General features: G+C 41.6%; 1 protein-coding gene across 1 annotated transcript in view; it reads right to left on the bottom strand.

Annotated features, from left to right (window-relative positions):
• adap2 (ArfGAP with dual PH domains 2) overlaps nt 1-17156 on the bottom strand; it is a 70453-nt gene that overhangs the window by 20969 nt on the left and 32328 nt on the right. Inside the window, exons 2-6 of the mRNA XM_028818852.2 lie at nt 8223-8353; nt 6514-6605; nt 6082-6170; nt 3512-3624; nt 652-798 (exon numbers count right to left, since the gene is read on the bottom strand). Of these exons, the coding sequence (XP_028674685.1) occupies nt 652-798; nt 3512-3624; nt 6082-6170; nt 6514-6605; nt 8223-8353 (572 nt within the window). The remainder of the gene's footprint in view (nt 1-651; nt 799-3511; nt 3625-6081; nt 6171-6513; nt 6606-8222; nt 8354-17156) is intronic.

Genomic DNA, 17156 nt, shown 5'->3' with positions numbered 1-17156 from the left:
GATGCTTTGACACCGAGAGTATAAGACAGGGCATTGTGTTGTCCTAAAAAAAAAAAATTGGGAAATGATTACTGGGGTTTTATACAGTAGGACGGCCTGCAAGGGCATGCTTTGCTCTTCAGACCCTATGTAAACAGATAATTGCCATCCTGATCAATATCCTAAAGAATGTGAAAACACTACAGCTGTAAAACAAAGAAGAAACTGACAAATCTGAACATGGTAGAGAAAAAGGAGTTGAGGAACAAACAACTAAAAAATAGGAAATAAAATTTGCAAAAAGACACACAGATAGTATCTATATCTTTAAAAAAAAGTTTAGAAAAGCCAACAGTCTATCTTAATATTTGTCTTATATTTGGAACATGGCAAATGCAACACCCACACCATTGCATACACGCTGAATACAAGCATGCTCAAGGACATTTTTGGTCATATATCATAATAGTTCAGTCATTATGAAAAAATGGAAGACAATAAAATAATGGTAGTTATTAAAATTTAGTAAGTAAAATAAATAAAATTCAATACAATGCAGAAAGCACATTTAACTGGCTAGGAAACCTAAAGGTGCCATAGGATCCAATTTAGAACATTTTCTCATAATTAGTTTATATTTCACACATTCATGCCATAGCTTATTGCCCTTACCTTTGCTTCTTCATGGTAGACAAAAATATTTCTTGTGTGTTCATCTTTTAAACATGTGAGCTGTAGACCATGATTGTGTCTAATCTTTTCAGGCTGAAATAATGCATTTAGATCTTTGACAAAGATCACTGCTTTGGGGCCTTTGGACTGTGACAAATGAAAAGAGAGTAAGGTTCATTCTCTGTGTGTATTTCTGCATTTCTTAGGAAATACAGGAGTACCTTAGGCAAACACCCAACTTTATTTTTTTTTATCATAAAGTAATGTTTCTGAAGGGTGTGATTATTAGAAAGCAAACAGAAAATGAAGAGCAATACTTGTATTAGTTAAGAATCGATTTAAAAACTATTGAAATACTCAGTTACTCAACTACAATGAAGTACTCAATTAAAAATGAGCAAAAACATTGGCGTTTAGAAGAGGAGTCACTGATATTAACTGTTTTCACAAGCAACATAACTTCACAAATGACATATTTGTAGATGTGCTATTCATATATTTGAGTGGCTACTGCTTTATTTAACAATAATAAACTGCATGTGTACTTTCTTTACAAAATTAATCTGGACCTAAAGATAGCCAAGCAATTTCATAAAGCAAACTTTCATTCAACAAGGAATTTTAATGGAGGTGGGAGCATAAAAAATGATTTTATCTTTCATATCACTTGATATTCTTTGTTTTAATTACAATTTATTATATAAGAGAATTGGTATCTCAATAATTGAAAAGGGCTCAGACTGTATAGTGTTCCAGAGACTGTCAGAGGACACCATGTCTTGATGTTCTAGTAACATTATTGGATATACCCTCACACAATTGGTGACCATGAAGTGAGAAGTCAGACCAGAGTGAATTAGGGCAAAGTGTCCCTTACAAGAGATAATGAAGAAGGATATTATATGAGGAAATGAACAAGCTACCCTGCTGGTTACTTAAGGACAAACTGCTGTAAAGCAAGGCCAAAAACTGTAAGAAGGTGTTACCATGCTTTTGGTTTGTTATTTTGTGTTTCTACCTGTATTCATTCGAATTAAGCATTTTAAACTTTATTTATTATACACTTTTGGTAATTTGACCTGCAGTTCTAAGTCCTGCAGACAAACAGAAGTCAGTCAGTCATTTTCCAACCCACTATATCCTAACACAGGGTCACGGGGGTCTGCTGGAGCCAATCCCAGCCAACACAGGGTGCAAGGCCGGAACAAACCACGGGCAGCACACACACCCACACACCAAGCACACACTAGGGACAATTTAGGATCGCCATTCCACCTAACCTGCATGTCTTTGGACAATTTAGGATCATCAGTCCACCTAACCTGCATGTCTTTGGACTGTGGGAGGAAACCGGAGCACCCGGAGGAAACCCACGCAGACACGGGGAGAACATGCAAACTCCACGTTGGGAGGACCCGGGAAGCGAACCCAGGTCTCCTTACTGTGAGGCAGCAGTGCTACCACTGCGCCACCATGCCGCCCACAAACAGAAGTTCCTTAACAATATTGTTTCCTTCATTTTCTAAACCCTTTTTTCCTTTTACCCAGCAGATCCTGAACCTATTAGGATCTAAATTCTGAACCAGTTTATTGCAGGGCACAGTCTTACACACAATCATTCAATCATTATTCAGTTTTAAAGCTGCTAATTAACCTTATAAGCAAATCTTTAGGGTGTTAACAGAAATTTTGAAGAAGTATACAGCATCTCTATATTTTTGGTAAGTAAAATTAACTGAAGGCATGTTAACACAGGATTGTTTAATTTATGCATGGATTCTGATGATAACTTCAAAATACGTTCTTCAATAAGAACATAAGTGCACAGGTTAAAGTTTAATTTAGATTAAATTTCCCACAGATATTATAAATATTTTTTACACTGGGACTATAGATCAAAAAAAATATCTGATAGTATAGTTGAAGTAATGATGTAGGAACCTTCAGATCTTAACTTGGTATTGTCAGATGAGCAGGAGTTAAAATATGCTAACAAATAGAAATGTTTAATCTCCCAGGAATACTCCTTTCCTGACCAAGACCTTTCACTTACTTAGATGGTGTCTCCGGCTGGGACACCCCGGAGGACCGGAAGAGGGCTTACGCCTTCCCCAGACCACATGGGGGCGACCGCCCTGGCGGCTATGGGGACCACAGGTACAGAGCTTTGAAGTTCAACCTTGTAGGGGCCCGTGGTCACCACCAGGGGGTGCCCCAATGCCTTGGGAGCTCTGGACCTCAGCACTTCCGCCACACCCGGAAGTGCTGGGGGGGAAGAGGATCGGGGACACCCGGAGTGCTTCCGAGTACGCAGCCGGCACTTCCACCACACTAGGGAGTGCCAGTAAAAGATTGCTGGGAAGTACCTGGAGCACATCCGGGTGATTATAGAAGGGGCCACCTCCCTTCATTCAGGACTTGAGTCGGGTGTAAGAAGGACGAGGTCTGGGAGGAGGCAAGGAGCTGGCCTGAAGAGAGAGGAGGCATTGTTGTTGTTGGCCAGGACTTTGGGGACTTGGGGACTGTGGTGCACAAATAAACGTGTGTGGGGTGAGTTTAACGTGTCTGCCTGTCTGTGTCTGGGTCATGTTCCACAATGGATAACAGTGTGAATGTCTACACATACACGAAAAGCAGATGGTTGTCTTTTCAAACTTTTCAAGTCAGTGGTTACTGTGCAAGTGTTTCTATGTGGGAGGCACATAATGTGTCAAAATCAAAGTGGACTTGCCTGATTGATGTGGATGTGATACCATGCCACCTCCGAGGTGTGAATGAGGCACCTGCCTGTCTCATTAGGTTTTCATATCATATTCTTTACAGGTATTTCTTAGAGTTTTCAAAAACCACAGATCCCTACCTCCTCCTTGTTGTAATACTTCAAAGTATAATCATCCATTGAAAGAATAAACTTCCGTCTTAAAAACTGGCTGTTTTCTTTCCCTCTTTTCCAAAGGAACCCCTGATGTGAACCTAAACAGTTAAAAAAGAGATTGTATTCAAAATATCCCTACCAGTTGAACAATGCTACTGAATGGAAACTAAAATTTTTTTTGAAAAGTACACATATTCAAGACACAAAGTAAATGTGTCAATGGGCTTTGTTTTAATGTCATTTACAACATTTTCCATCTCACTGCAAAGGTTTCAGCTCAGATAATAAGACCGAGATCCGCATCAGTAGTCCTGGGGCCTCATGTATAAACGGTGCGTATGCACAGAAATGTTGCGTACGAACCTTTCCACGCTCAAATCGCGATGTATAAAACCTAAACTTGGCGTAAAGCCACGCACATTTCCACGGTAACTCATTCCTTGGCGTACGCAATTTATCCGCCCGGTTTTGCAGACTGGCGGCACCCAGTGTCAAAGCAGTGCTACTGTTCCTGTGTGATCACCCTTTCTTTCTTAAATCCACATTCCTGGCGCGGCTTTATAAATACACTGAAATTAACTGCATATTGTTTATTAGTGTAATGCATCTGATTGTAATTAACCTGTAGCAATATAATGGTCCAGGGAATAGCCATAGTATTCCAAATACCATAACTGCTTTAGCGTTGTAACTCTCACTGCATCTTCTTTCAGCTGATCTCGTTAAGGGTTGCCACAGCAGATCATCTTTTCCCACATTACTCTCACTGCACCACTCGGAGTATTTATGTCACTGTATCTGAGTGGGGAATCACAGCAGCAGCTGATTGGAAAGAGAATTATCGGTATACAGAATGAAGCAGACGCTGCCTGAGCCACAGCAAACGCTTTAGTCCCTGTACGGACTTCACGGTTTAGAAACAGTTTCATCCCAAGAACTCTAAACACACTAAATCAGTCCATCAAGTGCTCCTTGTAGAAATGTTTGGACTTATAAGTACAATTACCCCACTGTAAACTTGCACTACAGTTATAATATTGCACAACCTGCGCCACTTTATAAAGGGTGTATTTACATGTGATGACGGTATTCATTTCTAAGACGAAATGCAGCAAAACATGTTGATTATATTATACAGATAAAACTTTAACTTCATTTAAATAATCTGTATTGTTAATAATTAAACATGTGAGGACACGGTGCCGCAGCGCTAGCTAGTTCAGTAATTGTTCCTGACTTGCGCTGTATTCTTGCTGGTGCTGACGCGACACTGGAAAGATAGACGGATATAATAATTAAACACGTACTACTAAGATATTTCAATGTTCCTTAAAAGTTTTGAAGAATCGAAGTTCTAAGCTTACAGATGGCTTCACGTCTATTACATAGCTTATTGTGTGGCGATTGAGTTTTTGGAGAAAGAAAAGTAAGGACAGGAATTGGAGGTTAGTACGTTTGAAAGAGACAGTACTGCTGTGATAAATTATTTCATTGAAGGTCGCGCACGGCGCAGCAAGCCTCTTGCGTGAGACATGAACAAGCACTGCGCCACCGTGTTCCCATGTTTAATAACATGCTTTCATTCCTATCATCATGAAAAAGATATCACGTATACATCTCAGTATTTTAATTATTCAGAGAGCTGTAATATCAAGAATGTAATGGATTATGTGTCCTGTCGGAGAAAGAGAAAGCCCGTTTAAAAAGCAGGTAGTGATTCATACACACAGAGCACATAGAAGATCAAATACAGAACAAAGCATTTAACATGCCACTTTAGTTACAATGGGATTTGAGAAACTAGTAAATTAAACAATTTTAAGATGAAGTTTATGATGTTCTACTTTAATGGCAAAATAAACTACGTGATTAAAGTGGAAATTTCGAGATTAAAGTTGACATTTCGTGCTTTTTTCCCCACTGTGTGCCTTTTTTTTGTCTGTACCCTAATAAGCTTTCATATGACACTCAGACGGTGGGCTACGACTCGCTTTTTCACGGCGACTTTGATATGTGATTTCTTTTTTATTTCGGGCACTGTGCGACTTTGTGAAGTTGAGCCTTCGAGTTTCTCCGACACTCTGTCACTCGATCAGCTTCCTTTTGTTGATTATACCACTGTTTAAACCAACAAATAGTACGTTTTTCCTTTGCCTCCACTTGGTATTCGCTGTAATTCTTATATTTTCCCCTGTGCTTTTCCCATTGTCTTTTCACAGAAGGCTATTTATATTGATTTGAATATTCAAAGAGGCGTAATTCTGGGAGGAGTTGGGGCGGGACAGAAGGCGCGTGCACGTGCGTTACTTTTCACGCTGATCGGGATTTATGTAGTGGAAGAACGTGAAAGTATGCGTGCGCACAGATTCCTGCATCTGGATTTTTCTGTGCGTACGCACAATCCCGCTTTTGTGCTTACGCCATGTTATAGTGTGAGTTCTACGCACGGCGTTATACATGAGGCCCCTGATCACATACTGTATCAAAGGGGTGGAGTGTCTCTTTTTATAAAGGTTCTCCCTGCATCATAATGATTGATTGTGAAAAGAACTTACCATAGTTACTAATGATCTGCGGCTGTGACTTGTCTCCAGTAAACTCCCGTCTCTCATATTTGGCTCTTATCCATTGTTCCTTTAAAACCCTGTGGATGAAACCACACAACCCTTTTATGAATATCTCTTATTTTGTAGCTCTAAAACCAATGGTCAGCCATATAACCAGACAATTTAAACACACTAATCTAACAGCCACAAGTATCATATTTTGTTCTATCTGACATAATATCCTACTATACTGTACTATACGGATTGAAGCTCTGCTTTTCGGAGTTATCATTAATACATCAAAACAAAGCATTCCACAAAGCAAATACAACACTAGTGTTACTAGTCAGAAACACCTCAAAATCAATCAAAGTTGCTATCATATATGAATAATTTCCTAAAGTGGAAACCAATACTGAACAAACAATTCTTGGAACTTACACACAGTCAGAACTCTTTGGTCGGTAGTAGAAGATTGGCACATCTTTCTCATATATGGCTTTTGCTGCATTGTTCCCAATGCATTTCATGTACTGAAGAGGGGAAGGAGAATAAAGCAATGAACACAAAAAATAATGCATATTTCAAATTTATTTTGAAATAAGAAGAAACCATGAGGGTGCTACTAAAGAGCATTGCTGGGAGCTGGAGGCAGATGACATTCCGAATTAATCTCTATATTCTAAACTTAATTCTGGCCTGTGTCCCCACCACCAATCCCATGATGTTCCACGGGGCGCCACCGATCCCAACTCCCACTGCCATTACATGGTTTTCCGGTGGAATCCTTCTGGATATTATTGGTTGCTCCTGCTCCCTGAATGCTCAGTAGAAGAAACCCGCAAGCCCTTTGTGAGCACCAGCCACATCTTCCATCCCCAAGGCTCACATTCCCATCCACCTGCTTCCTACCTGTCTTGTACCGGCTCTTTCTCACTCACTCCTGTGATTATCTCCATCCTTTAACCTCATACTCACTTTTCGTTTTCTCTTCTTTGTCCTTTCCCACGTTTTTTTTTTTTTTTTGTTCCTCTTCTTGTCCCATGCAGGGATCTTTTAACTTGCCTGATATACATGGATGTGATACCCTGCCACTTCCGAGGTGTGAATGAGGCACCTGAGTTACGCTCGCTTTCACACATGTATGTGCAATCAGCCAGGCAACCCAACCAACCCCAGAGTGAAGCACTCTTGCACACACCCATGTCTGATTGGAGGCTGCAGGCTACTGGGACCTGATTATTTATTTAAAACCAGTCCTACACCACAGACCACTTATCACATACATGAAAAGTAGATGGTTGTCTTTTCAAACTTTTCAAGTTAGTGGTTACTGTACAATTTGCACATGAGTGTTTCTATTTGGGAGTTACATAAAGTATCAAATTTAAAGGAAAATAATCCTGGCATACAAAAAATTGGAGATGTGGTCTTTCTGCATTGATGCCATTTTGTTTCTGCACACAAGTGTAGATTTGCGTACACATAAAGCATAAATTGGCTTTAGATCGCAAATACATTCCTATATTATCTCATCCTGATGAATTTTGTCTTGACCTTTTCCCGTCTACTGATATGTATACTATATATTTGACAATGTCAGGATTAGGTCAGAAGTGGAACTTACAAACCATACACCAAAAATAAAACAATAGTGTCCTATCACACAAGTCGATATTACTTTAAGTACTCTTGCCCTTCCAGGATTCTTATACAAACTGCCAATACAAACACTCACATATACACTGGCAGAGTGCAACATATTTTGCAAAAACATAAAATGTTTGATACTCTTTTGATCTTACATTTCAGACAATAACATTAGTGTTAATTTTGCTTTATAATTTAAACTTGCAGATACTAAAGCATTTAGTTCAAATTTGGTGACATTTGTGTACCACTGACAAAAAATTTAATGTATGTGACCATTCCCTGGTTGGGTAGTACGTTAACCAAGTACAGAGTTGACATCATAACTAACTATATTCATAGTTCACACATTTTTCTTGATATGCTATCTTCTTAAGCATGATGAACAAAAGATGTAGCTCTGGTCATACTGGACTTTGGCTACTTGATCATAAATAAAAAAGGGTTCCTGTTGTCGGAATGAAATGTATGGTGCAGAATTTATCTGCTCTAAAGTGTACCTCAACAAGATCATCATCCCAGAAGTCTAGCCGGATGGATTTCACCCTGCTGACTTCCGGCAAATTCCGATGGGTTCCTGAGCAGTTCAGACAAATGAAGATCCCCAGTCTGTATGAGGCCCAATCTGGATCTGAAAAAAACAATAACAGTACAAGCAGTCAGTGATAATTAAGCACATTCAAAAGACAACACATTCTAGGTCGAAAAACGACTGCTTTAAATGTCTTAAGTCAATCCTCATCTTTTAAGTAGCACAGTAAAGATTTGACTCTTTCAGCTTGTACTGCAGTAATTGAAAGGCAGTGTACATTTACATTTATTTGCTTTGTAGACGCTTTTATCAAAAGCGACTTACAAAAGAGGTAAACATAATTGAGTAACATTAGGCTATGGCCTGTTTGTTCAGCAACTGTAGTAGGATAGGTTACAAAAAATTTGATTGCCACAAGTAAAAAAAGATGTAATAACTAATAAATATACAGTCATGGATTACAGTCAATAAAGTAATTAAAATTAGTCTAACAACAAATTAACCAACAGTATAAAATATCACAGAGCAAAGTTTTGGTTTTTTTCCTATCAATTAGACTGATATTGCCGAACAGATGGGTTTTTAATTGCAATTTAAATACAATGAGTGAGTCAGCAGTACAGATGGAGGTGCGTAGGTCATTCCACCAACTACAAGCTACATAGGAAGAGAGTCTGGATTGAGACTTGATACCACATAGAGGTGGCATCACCAGACGCTGTTCACTGGCAGACCTGAGTGGGCGAGAAGAAGTATAGGACTTCACCAGGGTCTCCTTATTTTAAGGTGCTGACCCTTTGAGTACTCTGTAGGCAAGCAATAGGGATCTGAACTTAATGCGTGCTGCTACAGGGACCCAACGTAATGACCTAAACAGAGGAGTGACATGAGCCCATCTCGGCTGGTTAAATACAAGATGCTGCATTCTGTTCCATCTGCAGTGGCTTCATAGCACATGCGGTTACTCCTGCCAGAAGCGAATTACAGTAGTCCAGACATGACAAGCGTAAAAAGGGGTTTGGTCAGGTGATGAAAATGCAGAAGAGTGGTCACAAAACAGGCAGTGATCTTAGCCAGCAAGTACAAAAACATCAAAGCACCAAAGCTGTTAACCAAAAATCTAATTTAATAACCTAAGCAAAAAATTTTTTACTGATTATGACTAAGGGAAGCAAATATTGCTAATAGTGTTTTAGTCACATTCGAACTTAGTAGAATGCTGTTGTTTTAAATACCTTCTGGACAATGATGTCACTTCCAAGTATGATATAGTAGCATGGGAAATGCATTACCAACAATAATATGGCCACCGATCAACAAAATAGCAGTGGTCATGAAAAATTAAATGAAAAATAAATAAAATAAATAATAAAAATTATTACAACTACAAAATGGAACAAGAACAAAATGAATAACTATCAGGAACAAAACCTAAGAAACATTACAAGTATGTCTGTTTCCAGTTTTTCTAGTTTAGCCAAAGTTGTTTTAGGGATGAAGCCTTGTGTTTCAATTTTTGAAAACTCTTCACTGCCTCAGCTCCAGACAGTATGTAACATATGGACATGATTAGAAAAAATAAATTACCACATTAGCTGATGACACCACAGTACCTGGGCTAAGCAATAATTACAATTACAAAGTACTACGTTAATAAAGAGGTAGTGTGGCAGGTGGCCGGGTGTGGTCATCAGCCGCCTGCCTATCTAAGGGACCGCCTCCCTTCAATCAAGGCTGGAGTCGGGTGAGGAGTTGGACGAGGTCAGAGAGGAGGCGGCAAGGAGAGACCTGGAGTGTGAGAGAAGAAAGAGAAAGAGAGGTGGCTAAGTGAAGCCTGGACTTTGGGAGACTGTGGGGGTTTGTGTGTGGCGGTGCACGTAAGACTTTGTAGATACTATTGTGTAAATAAACGTAGGGTGATGGCTTTAAACGTGTCTACCTGTCTGTGTCCGGGCCGTACTATTTCACAGTGGCGTAGGCGGCAGGATGCTCCACCTGGGACAAGGCGGGGACCTGCATTTAAAAAAATGTCTGTGAATGGCCCGGCACAACAGGGGAGCTCACCCACGTGACGCAGGGGTGGCGTGCACCCAACCCCACAGCTACAGAGTGTGTGGTGGACCATTAGTGGTCCGCTGTTGGACTATGTGTTTCAGGGGCGGCTCAAGGACGCGGCAGCAGCAAGAGGAGCTGCCGAGAAGGAAGGGCTGTAGCTACGACAGCCGCAGCAGCTGCAAAGCTGGCCAGAGTCTCGTCTCCGTGTGAGGAAGGAGGACGAGATGGCCGCCGACCGGAAGTCCCTCCTTGCGACAGGCATGGGGTTGGATAGCGTGTCCTGTGTGCCCGCCAGCGATTGGGACCAGGGAATGTCCATCCCGTGCCAGCCAGACACCCGAATGGGCCGGAGGAAAGGGCCCATAGAAAGCAGTCAGCGAGTGGCACTGCTTGTCAGGTAAGCACACTGTCGACTGACTTTCTCTCCCTGGCAGCGATTCTGCAGCAGTTGCAGAGATGCCTTCTGCTTGCCGGATTGCCGCCACCTGAGCGATGTGCCCTCCAGGCAGAGACGCAGGAATCAGAGGGGACGGCCGTCGTGCCAAAACAAGTGCCGCTGGCGAAAGGGGAACGGCGCGGCGCTGGAACTTCTGAACCGAGGCGCACAGCGGGGATGGTGAGTAGGACCGCCCACGAAAAGCTGCGGACGCCGGGAGGGCAGGGTCTGTCCTTTTCCTATAGGCAGGCTCGAACCGTCGCGGCGTCCCAAAGTAAGAGGAGGAGTCGGAGGAAGAAAGCTGACTCCTCCGATATGGAAGGACGTGTTGCTGGGTGCACACGTCCCACGAAGGGCCGCCCTCTGCCAAGGCAGAGGGAAAACCCGCAGGCTGGGAGGTGAAACGTGAGTGTGCTCCAGTTGGCGGTCCCGTGGCGGGGACCACGGAAATCTCGGATGGGGAGGCCAAGAAAGAGAGAATCGGGGTGCCGGACGGAGCAGAGAGTGTTGGGCCAAGCAAGGAGGAAGCACGCCAAGGCGCTGCATCAGGGCAATGTCTCCGCCCCTTGTTTTTCTTTTTATTTTATAGGTCCGGGCCCTAGGCTGAGATATATCGACCTGCCACTGAGGAAAATCTGTCCTCGCGGGACGGGCCGCTGGCTCCGTGGGGTCTCAGCGTGCGGGGGAGTATTGTGGCAGGTGGCCGGGTGTGGTCATCAGCCGCCTGCCTATTTAAGGGGCTGCCTCCCTTCAATCAAGGCTGGAGTCGGGTGAGGAGTTGGACGAGGTCGGAGAGGAGGCGGCAAGGAGAGGCCTGGAGTGTGAGAGAAGAAAGAGAAAGAGAGGTGGCTAAGTGAAGCCTGGACTTTGGGAGACTGTGGGGGTTTGTTTGTGGCGGTGCACGTAAGACTTTGTAGATACTATTGTGTAAAACAAACGTGGGGTGATGGCTTTAAATGTTTCTGCCTGTCTGTGTCCAGGCCGTACTATTTCACAGTAGCAAATGTGGAGGTAACAACATTGTGACTTCTGAACATTACATCTTGCAGTTTCAGGAGATAGACGCTACATTCCACACTACTATGTTTTTAATCAGTTAGTGTTTTTTAAATAAAAATGATCTGTATCTACAATAGCATTTTCAAATCATTTATCAAAGTATTTTCATCCATATGAAAACACATATGACAAACTCACCCACACAGCATGGACATCTTAAACCGGGCATCCATTTTATGATTTTGGCACAATTTTAAGCCCAATTTACAGTTTCCAACACATTTTCGGAGTTGGTCCAAATTTCAGCCTTCGTTTTACATGCCGTACGAGTATGGTTGTAATGCCCAATTGCCTCTCACAACTGGGCTGTATCAGAATTTCTGTCAGGTCATAAATTTCACTCACCTGTCTTGTAATGTGAGCAGTCTCATGAGCCAATTTTTTGGTTCCCTTAAAATTTTCCAAAATTCACAGGGCTGCAACCACAATATGTGTGCACCATATGTGTATAGCTGAGCACCCACATGGTAGCATGTTAATCAGATTGAATGTGCTTGTGCAGATTGAACACATATACCACTGGAAAGTCTATCGTGTAGCATGAGTAGTCCATTGATGACAATTTCTAAAAGTTACACAAAATTCAATTTAAATGCATATAGGTAAGCAACACAACAAGCACCATGGAAAGCAACTCTTCTGTGTCAGCTATGTTGGAATATGCTTTTCTCCTGTGAAGGGTAATTAATTATTGAATCAGACATTGTAATGAGCAGAATCCAATCAGGGAAGAGGCACATAATAATCATGAACCAACCAAACCATGATGGAGTCTGTGCATTTTCAGAAATGTTCGTCTTCATTCACCTGTCTACACTGAAATGCCATGCTGGCCTATTCATAAGTCTCCAGTTATGTGGTGCACTTGTAGCAGGGCTACATATTAATAGTGTTTTCAATGTATGTGCTGAGTGCGTTTTGTTTCCATCGTTTGCTGTTCATATTGTGTGCATCAGTAAATGTTGTCCCCGTAAATACAGAGGGGACAGATGAGGGAGAGAGACCGCAGCCCCAGGATGGAAAGCACCTTTTCAAAATCAGTTACATCCGGCTCTTTACTATTTAAACGATCAGGAGGGAAAGAAGAGAGAGAGGAGGAAGGAGAAAGATAGAGAATTCATTAAACGACATCGAACCACCACTTCCTGCTATTCTTCTCATTACGCTTTGTATCCAGTTTGTTTTTCATTCAGCCGGATTCACTTCAGCTCAATCACTGCCAGAGACCCCAGGGTTGGACTTCATTATCTACCACACACTGAGGAAACACAATGAGATTGTTCCATTTTCTGGGAGATTCAAACACATCCATTCTTTGTTGATCAGTCATCCATATTCAGGACAGTAATATAACCGGACTCAAGTTCACGATCATTGTCATTTCCGTATTCATCCATTGTTGTTATTTGTGTTTTGTTATATGTTACAGGGGCAAGGGAGGGTTTGTTATTGTATATATGGTGTTTACACGTTGCTGCTTTGGTGGAGGGATATACATATATATATTTTTTCTACGTGGGGAATGTGCACTAGTGTTTTGTTATTGTGTTCCATTTAATATATTTATTCACTTATGTGACATACCTGCTTTTGTGTGCTTATGTTTAAACCGTCGATTGAGGGGAAAATATTATTTGTTAGAGGTACGGCTTGGTATATGTAGGTTAGCCTCAGTAATTCCTCCAGGCCACAGGTCTTGGTAGTGTAGCTTCTGGCTGGGTAAGGGGTCGGCCGTTACACACTTTCAAAAGGATTCATTTTCTTTAGTTGAAAATGCAAGGGTACTGTGGACATAAGGTGAAAATGGAGATACATATCTGTTTTTTGAACCAAAGACATACTAGTGTGTACAAGATCATTAAGAGCTACATAGAAGTTAACATCAGTTGGCCAACACTTAAAACTGTCTACATATCTCTCACAATTTGGTTTTGATGTACATCAGTGATATCATGCATGGTGGACCAAAAGTCTTGCATTTCGTGAGAGAGTCCTCTATATTAGTCCCATTTAAGAGTCCCAACTTATTCTTAAAAAAAATCTTTGTTTCACCTTTTAGACATAACTTCTTTTTAATTCAAGTAACTTATTCAAATGTTACACTGTGGAAAATTTTGCAAATAAGACATTTGTCAGCTATAAGTGAATGCTTAATCACTAACAGTGATCAGTTACAGTCAAAAAAGACAAAGATCTAACCATTCAGATGTGCTGCATTATAAGCTTAAATCATTGTTAATGTGCACACTGGTGAGATACTGTAGATTACTTTAGTATGCACCCTGCAAACCACAAAAACGTACGGTCTAATGAACAATCGAGCTTGAATTGCAAACAGGAAAAAGGGTGTATCATCTCCACCAAAGAAAGAACATTATTAAATTTTGTTTTTTTAAAATAAAGCGCAACTATAAGTAATATATTGTGACTCTCTCAAACTTGCTTAATGTAATTCAGGGTCACAGAGAACCAGAATCTATACCGGCAGATCTGGGTAAAGACAAGAAACAGCCCTGGACTGAGCACAAGTTCAACACAGTGTCCACTCATGCAAACACCCATATAAGGGGGGTTTGAGATTATTAATCAAAATTACAAACACATCCTTGGGGATATGTGAGGAAAACTCACACCAGGTATAAGATGCAAGCCCAGGATGTGGGATCCATGAGGCAGGAACACTACCCACTACACCATTGTGCTGGTCACAACTGTAAGTGAAACTACTTTTACTATTCATTTATTAAGCAAACTACTTTGTCCAAGGTGACTTACAAAGCAAAACATAATACACACAACAGGAGTGATTAGGAAGTCCAAAGTTTACAAGCAAAAGAGAACAAAACACAAGATCTCTAGTGCTAGTTTTTCCAAGAACAGATGAAAAATTACACCTCAAACAAAATCTGTGATGTTTGATTAGAGTACCGATGGATCAGTCTTTAACCTTAGGAGGCTTCAAGCGAAAACCAAGGTCAAATGTAACATCATCAACAAGCTTCTGTTCACGGATGACTGCGCCCTCAACGCTGCCACAGAAGCCGACATGCAGCACAGCGTTGATATCTTTGTCGAGGCCTGCAACAACTTTGGTATCACAATTAACACAAAGAAAACTGAAGTCATGTATCAACTAGCCCCCAGGAAGCCCTACGTGGAACCCACCATCACCATCAGCGGGCAGCATCTAAACGTGGTGGACAAATTCACCTACTTGGGCAGCACCCTTTCCAGAACTGTTGTCATGGACAACGAAACGAATGCCAGACTGGCAAAAGCGAGTACAACATTTGGCAGACTCCGCAGCACCGTGTGGGACAGGAGAGGTATCAGACAAGAAACCAAGACCAAGGTGTATTGCGCAGCAGTCCTCTCTACATTGCTCTACGGATGTGAAACGTGGACAGTATACCAGCGTTACGCCAAGAAATTAAACCACTTTCACACAATCTGCCTCAGAAAGCTTCTCGGCATTAAGTGGCAAGACAAAGTGCCTGACACGGAGGTTCTTGCCAGAGCAGACTTACCCAGCATCTTTACCACCTTGATGCAGTCTCAACTCCGATGGGCAGGACACGTAGCCCGTATGGGTGACAATCGGCTTCCTAAAAAGCTGTTCTTCGGTGAACTCACGCAAGGCAAGTGCTCCCAAGGAGGTCAACGTAAGCGCTATAAAGACACACTCAAAGTAGCTCTGAAAGCCTTTAACATCAATCCTACTAAATGGGAACAGACAGCTCAGGACAGAACCAAATGGAGATCAGCTGTCAAGAAGGGGGCTCAATCTTATGAAACCAGGAGGACCGCGGCAGCTGAACAACGCAGACAAGCCAGAAAAAACAGCATTAGACCACCGTCTGCCGCAACCATTCCCTGTCCACATTGCCAGAGACTATTCCGAGCACGCAGCGGACTAGCAAGCCACCTACGCACCCACCCTGATCTACCCCACCCTTAACCAGATGACTAGATGGTCCTTGTTGATTCGACGGACGAACACACACACAGTATAACAGACCTCTAAGTGGAGAGCGGACAGAAAGAAAGTATGAGCAATCACGGCATATTTTGTTGAGGCCTTTTTTAAGAGACGCTCAACATCACTAAAGTGTGAGCAGGTTGGATTATTATGAAAAGCTCAATACCCAGAATGGGACTGAAAACTGAGTCACACTGTCCGGTTTTAGCACTTCTGGTAAGAGCAAATGTAGAAATAAGGGGAGACCAGAGACGGGGAATATTGTGAAGTAGAGTCATGCAGGGATCTGTAAGTCAAGAACAGTTTTGAACTCAATTCTTGCTGCAACTGAAGCTCATGAAGAAAGAAGAGCAGAGGAGTAGTGTGGGTGAAATGAGGAACAGAGAAGATCAGTCATGCAGATGCATTTTGGAGAAGCTTGTGACAGTTGCTAAGAGCATTGCCATGAGAGAGTTGCAGCAAACTAGTCAAGGAAAAAAACCACCCTGAAGGAAAAGCTGAGTGGCACAGGTAGTAGTAGTAGTAGTGTTGTCATATGTGCAGAATACAAAGAAATTGTTACTTGAAGTTCATGTTTTATCATGGTGCTTACAAATGAAGCGATGTGGGAGGAAGGGTTGACTGGTGTAAATAACAGGACTGGGTCATGAAAGGAAATGTGTGGTTTAAATGATTCTTGACCATATCTAAGGGTGAGTTGGTGACATCATCAAGGACAATGCCTATCTCAAATGCACAATGTTCACCTAAGGGTAATCCAGATTGCAAAGCTATCTGTCCTCGAAAACAAACCCAAAATCATATAAACTCTACACTTCAATGTTATTGGGGAAGTGTTATAAAGGGCATGAGGCTGACTGGAATGTGTTCAGAAGAGAAGAGGAGTATATCATTACTCATATGGCTACTTGCAGTAATTTTAAGATTCCTTTCAAATTACTAGAAGGACCAGTATGACCAGCCCACCTTGCACGGTAAACATGCTCTGAACAATACAAGACTGGTAACTATAGATAGATGTGTAGAAGAAAGAATGCAGAAATAATTCAACTGTGTCTCTACATAAGTGGCAGGGAAATTTTGGCTTGACATGGGAACCACATACATTTCACAATCCTGGCAAAAAAAACTTGCTTATCAGAATAATGGAAGTCAAGACCTAAGGTGGAAGGCTCTATCTAACGTTCAATTTTATTCCTGGGCAGCAAACCAACAAACTATAAAAACATGGACACAAATAGATGAACATACACAGGCTTGGTCTGCAACAGAAATAAAATCCTGCAGTACTTCTTTATATTCATTGCTTTGCACCCCAATAAGTACAAGTCATCACCAATATACTAAAAACCCAATTGTGCTTCACTCAATCA

The sequence above is a fragment of the Erpetoichthys calabaricus genome, chromosome 14 (assembly GCF_900747795.2).
Source record: "Erpetoichthys calabaricus chromosome 14, fErpCal1.3, whole genome shotgun sequence".
Lineage (NCBI taxonomy): Eukaryota > Metazoa > Chordata > Cladistia > Polypteriformes > Polypteridae > Erpetoichthys > Erpetoichthys calabaricus.
The sequence above is the reverse complement of the archived record's forward strand: the minus strand, read 5'-3'. Positions and strand labels throughout refer to the sequence as shown.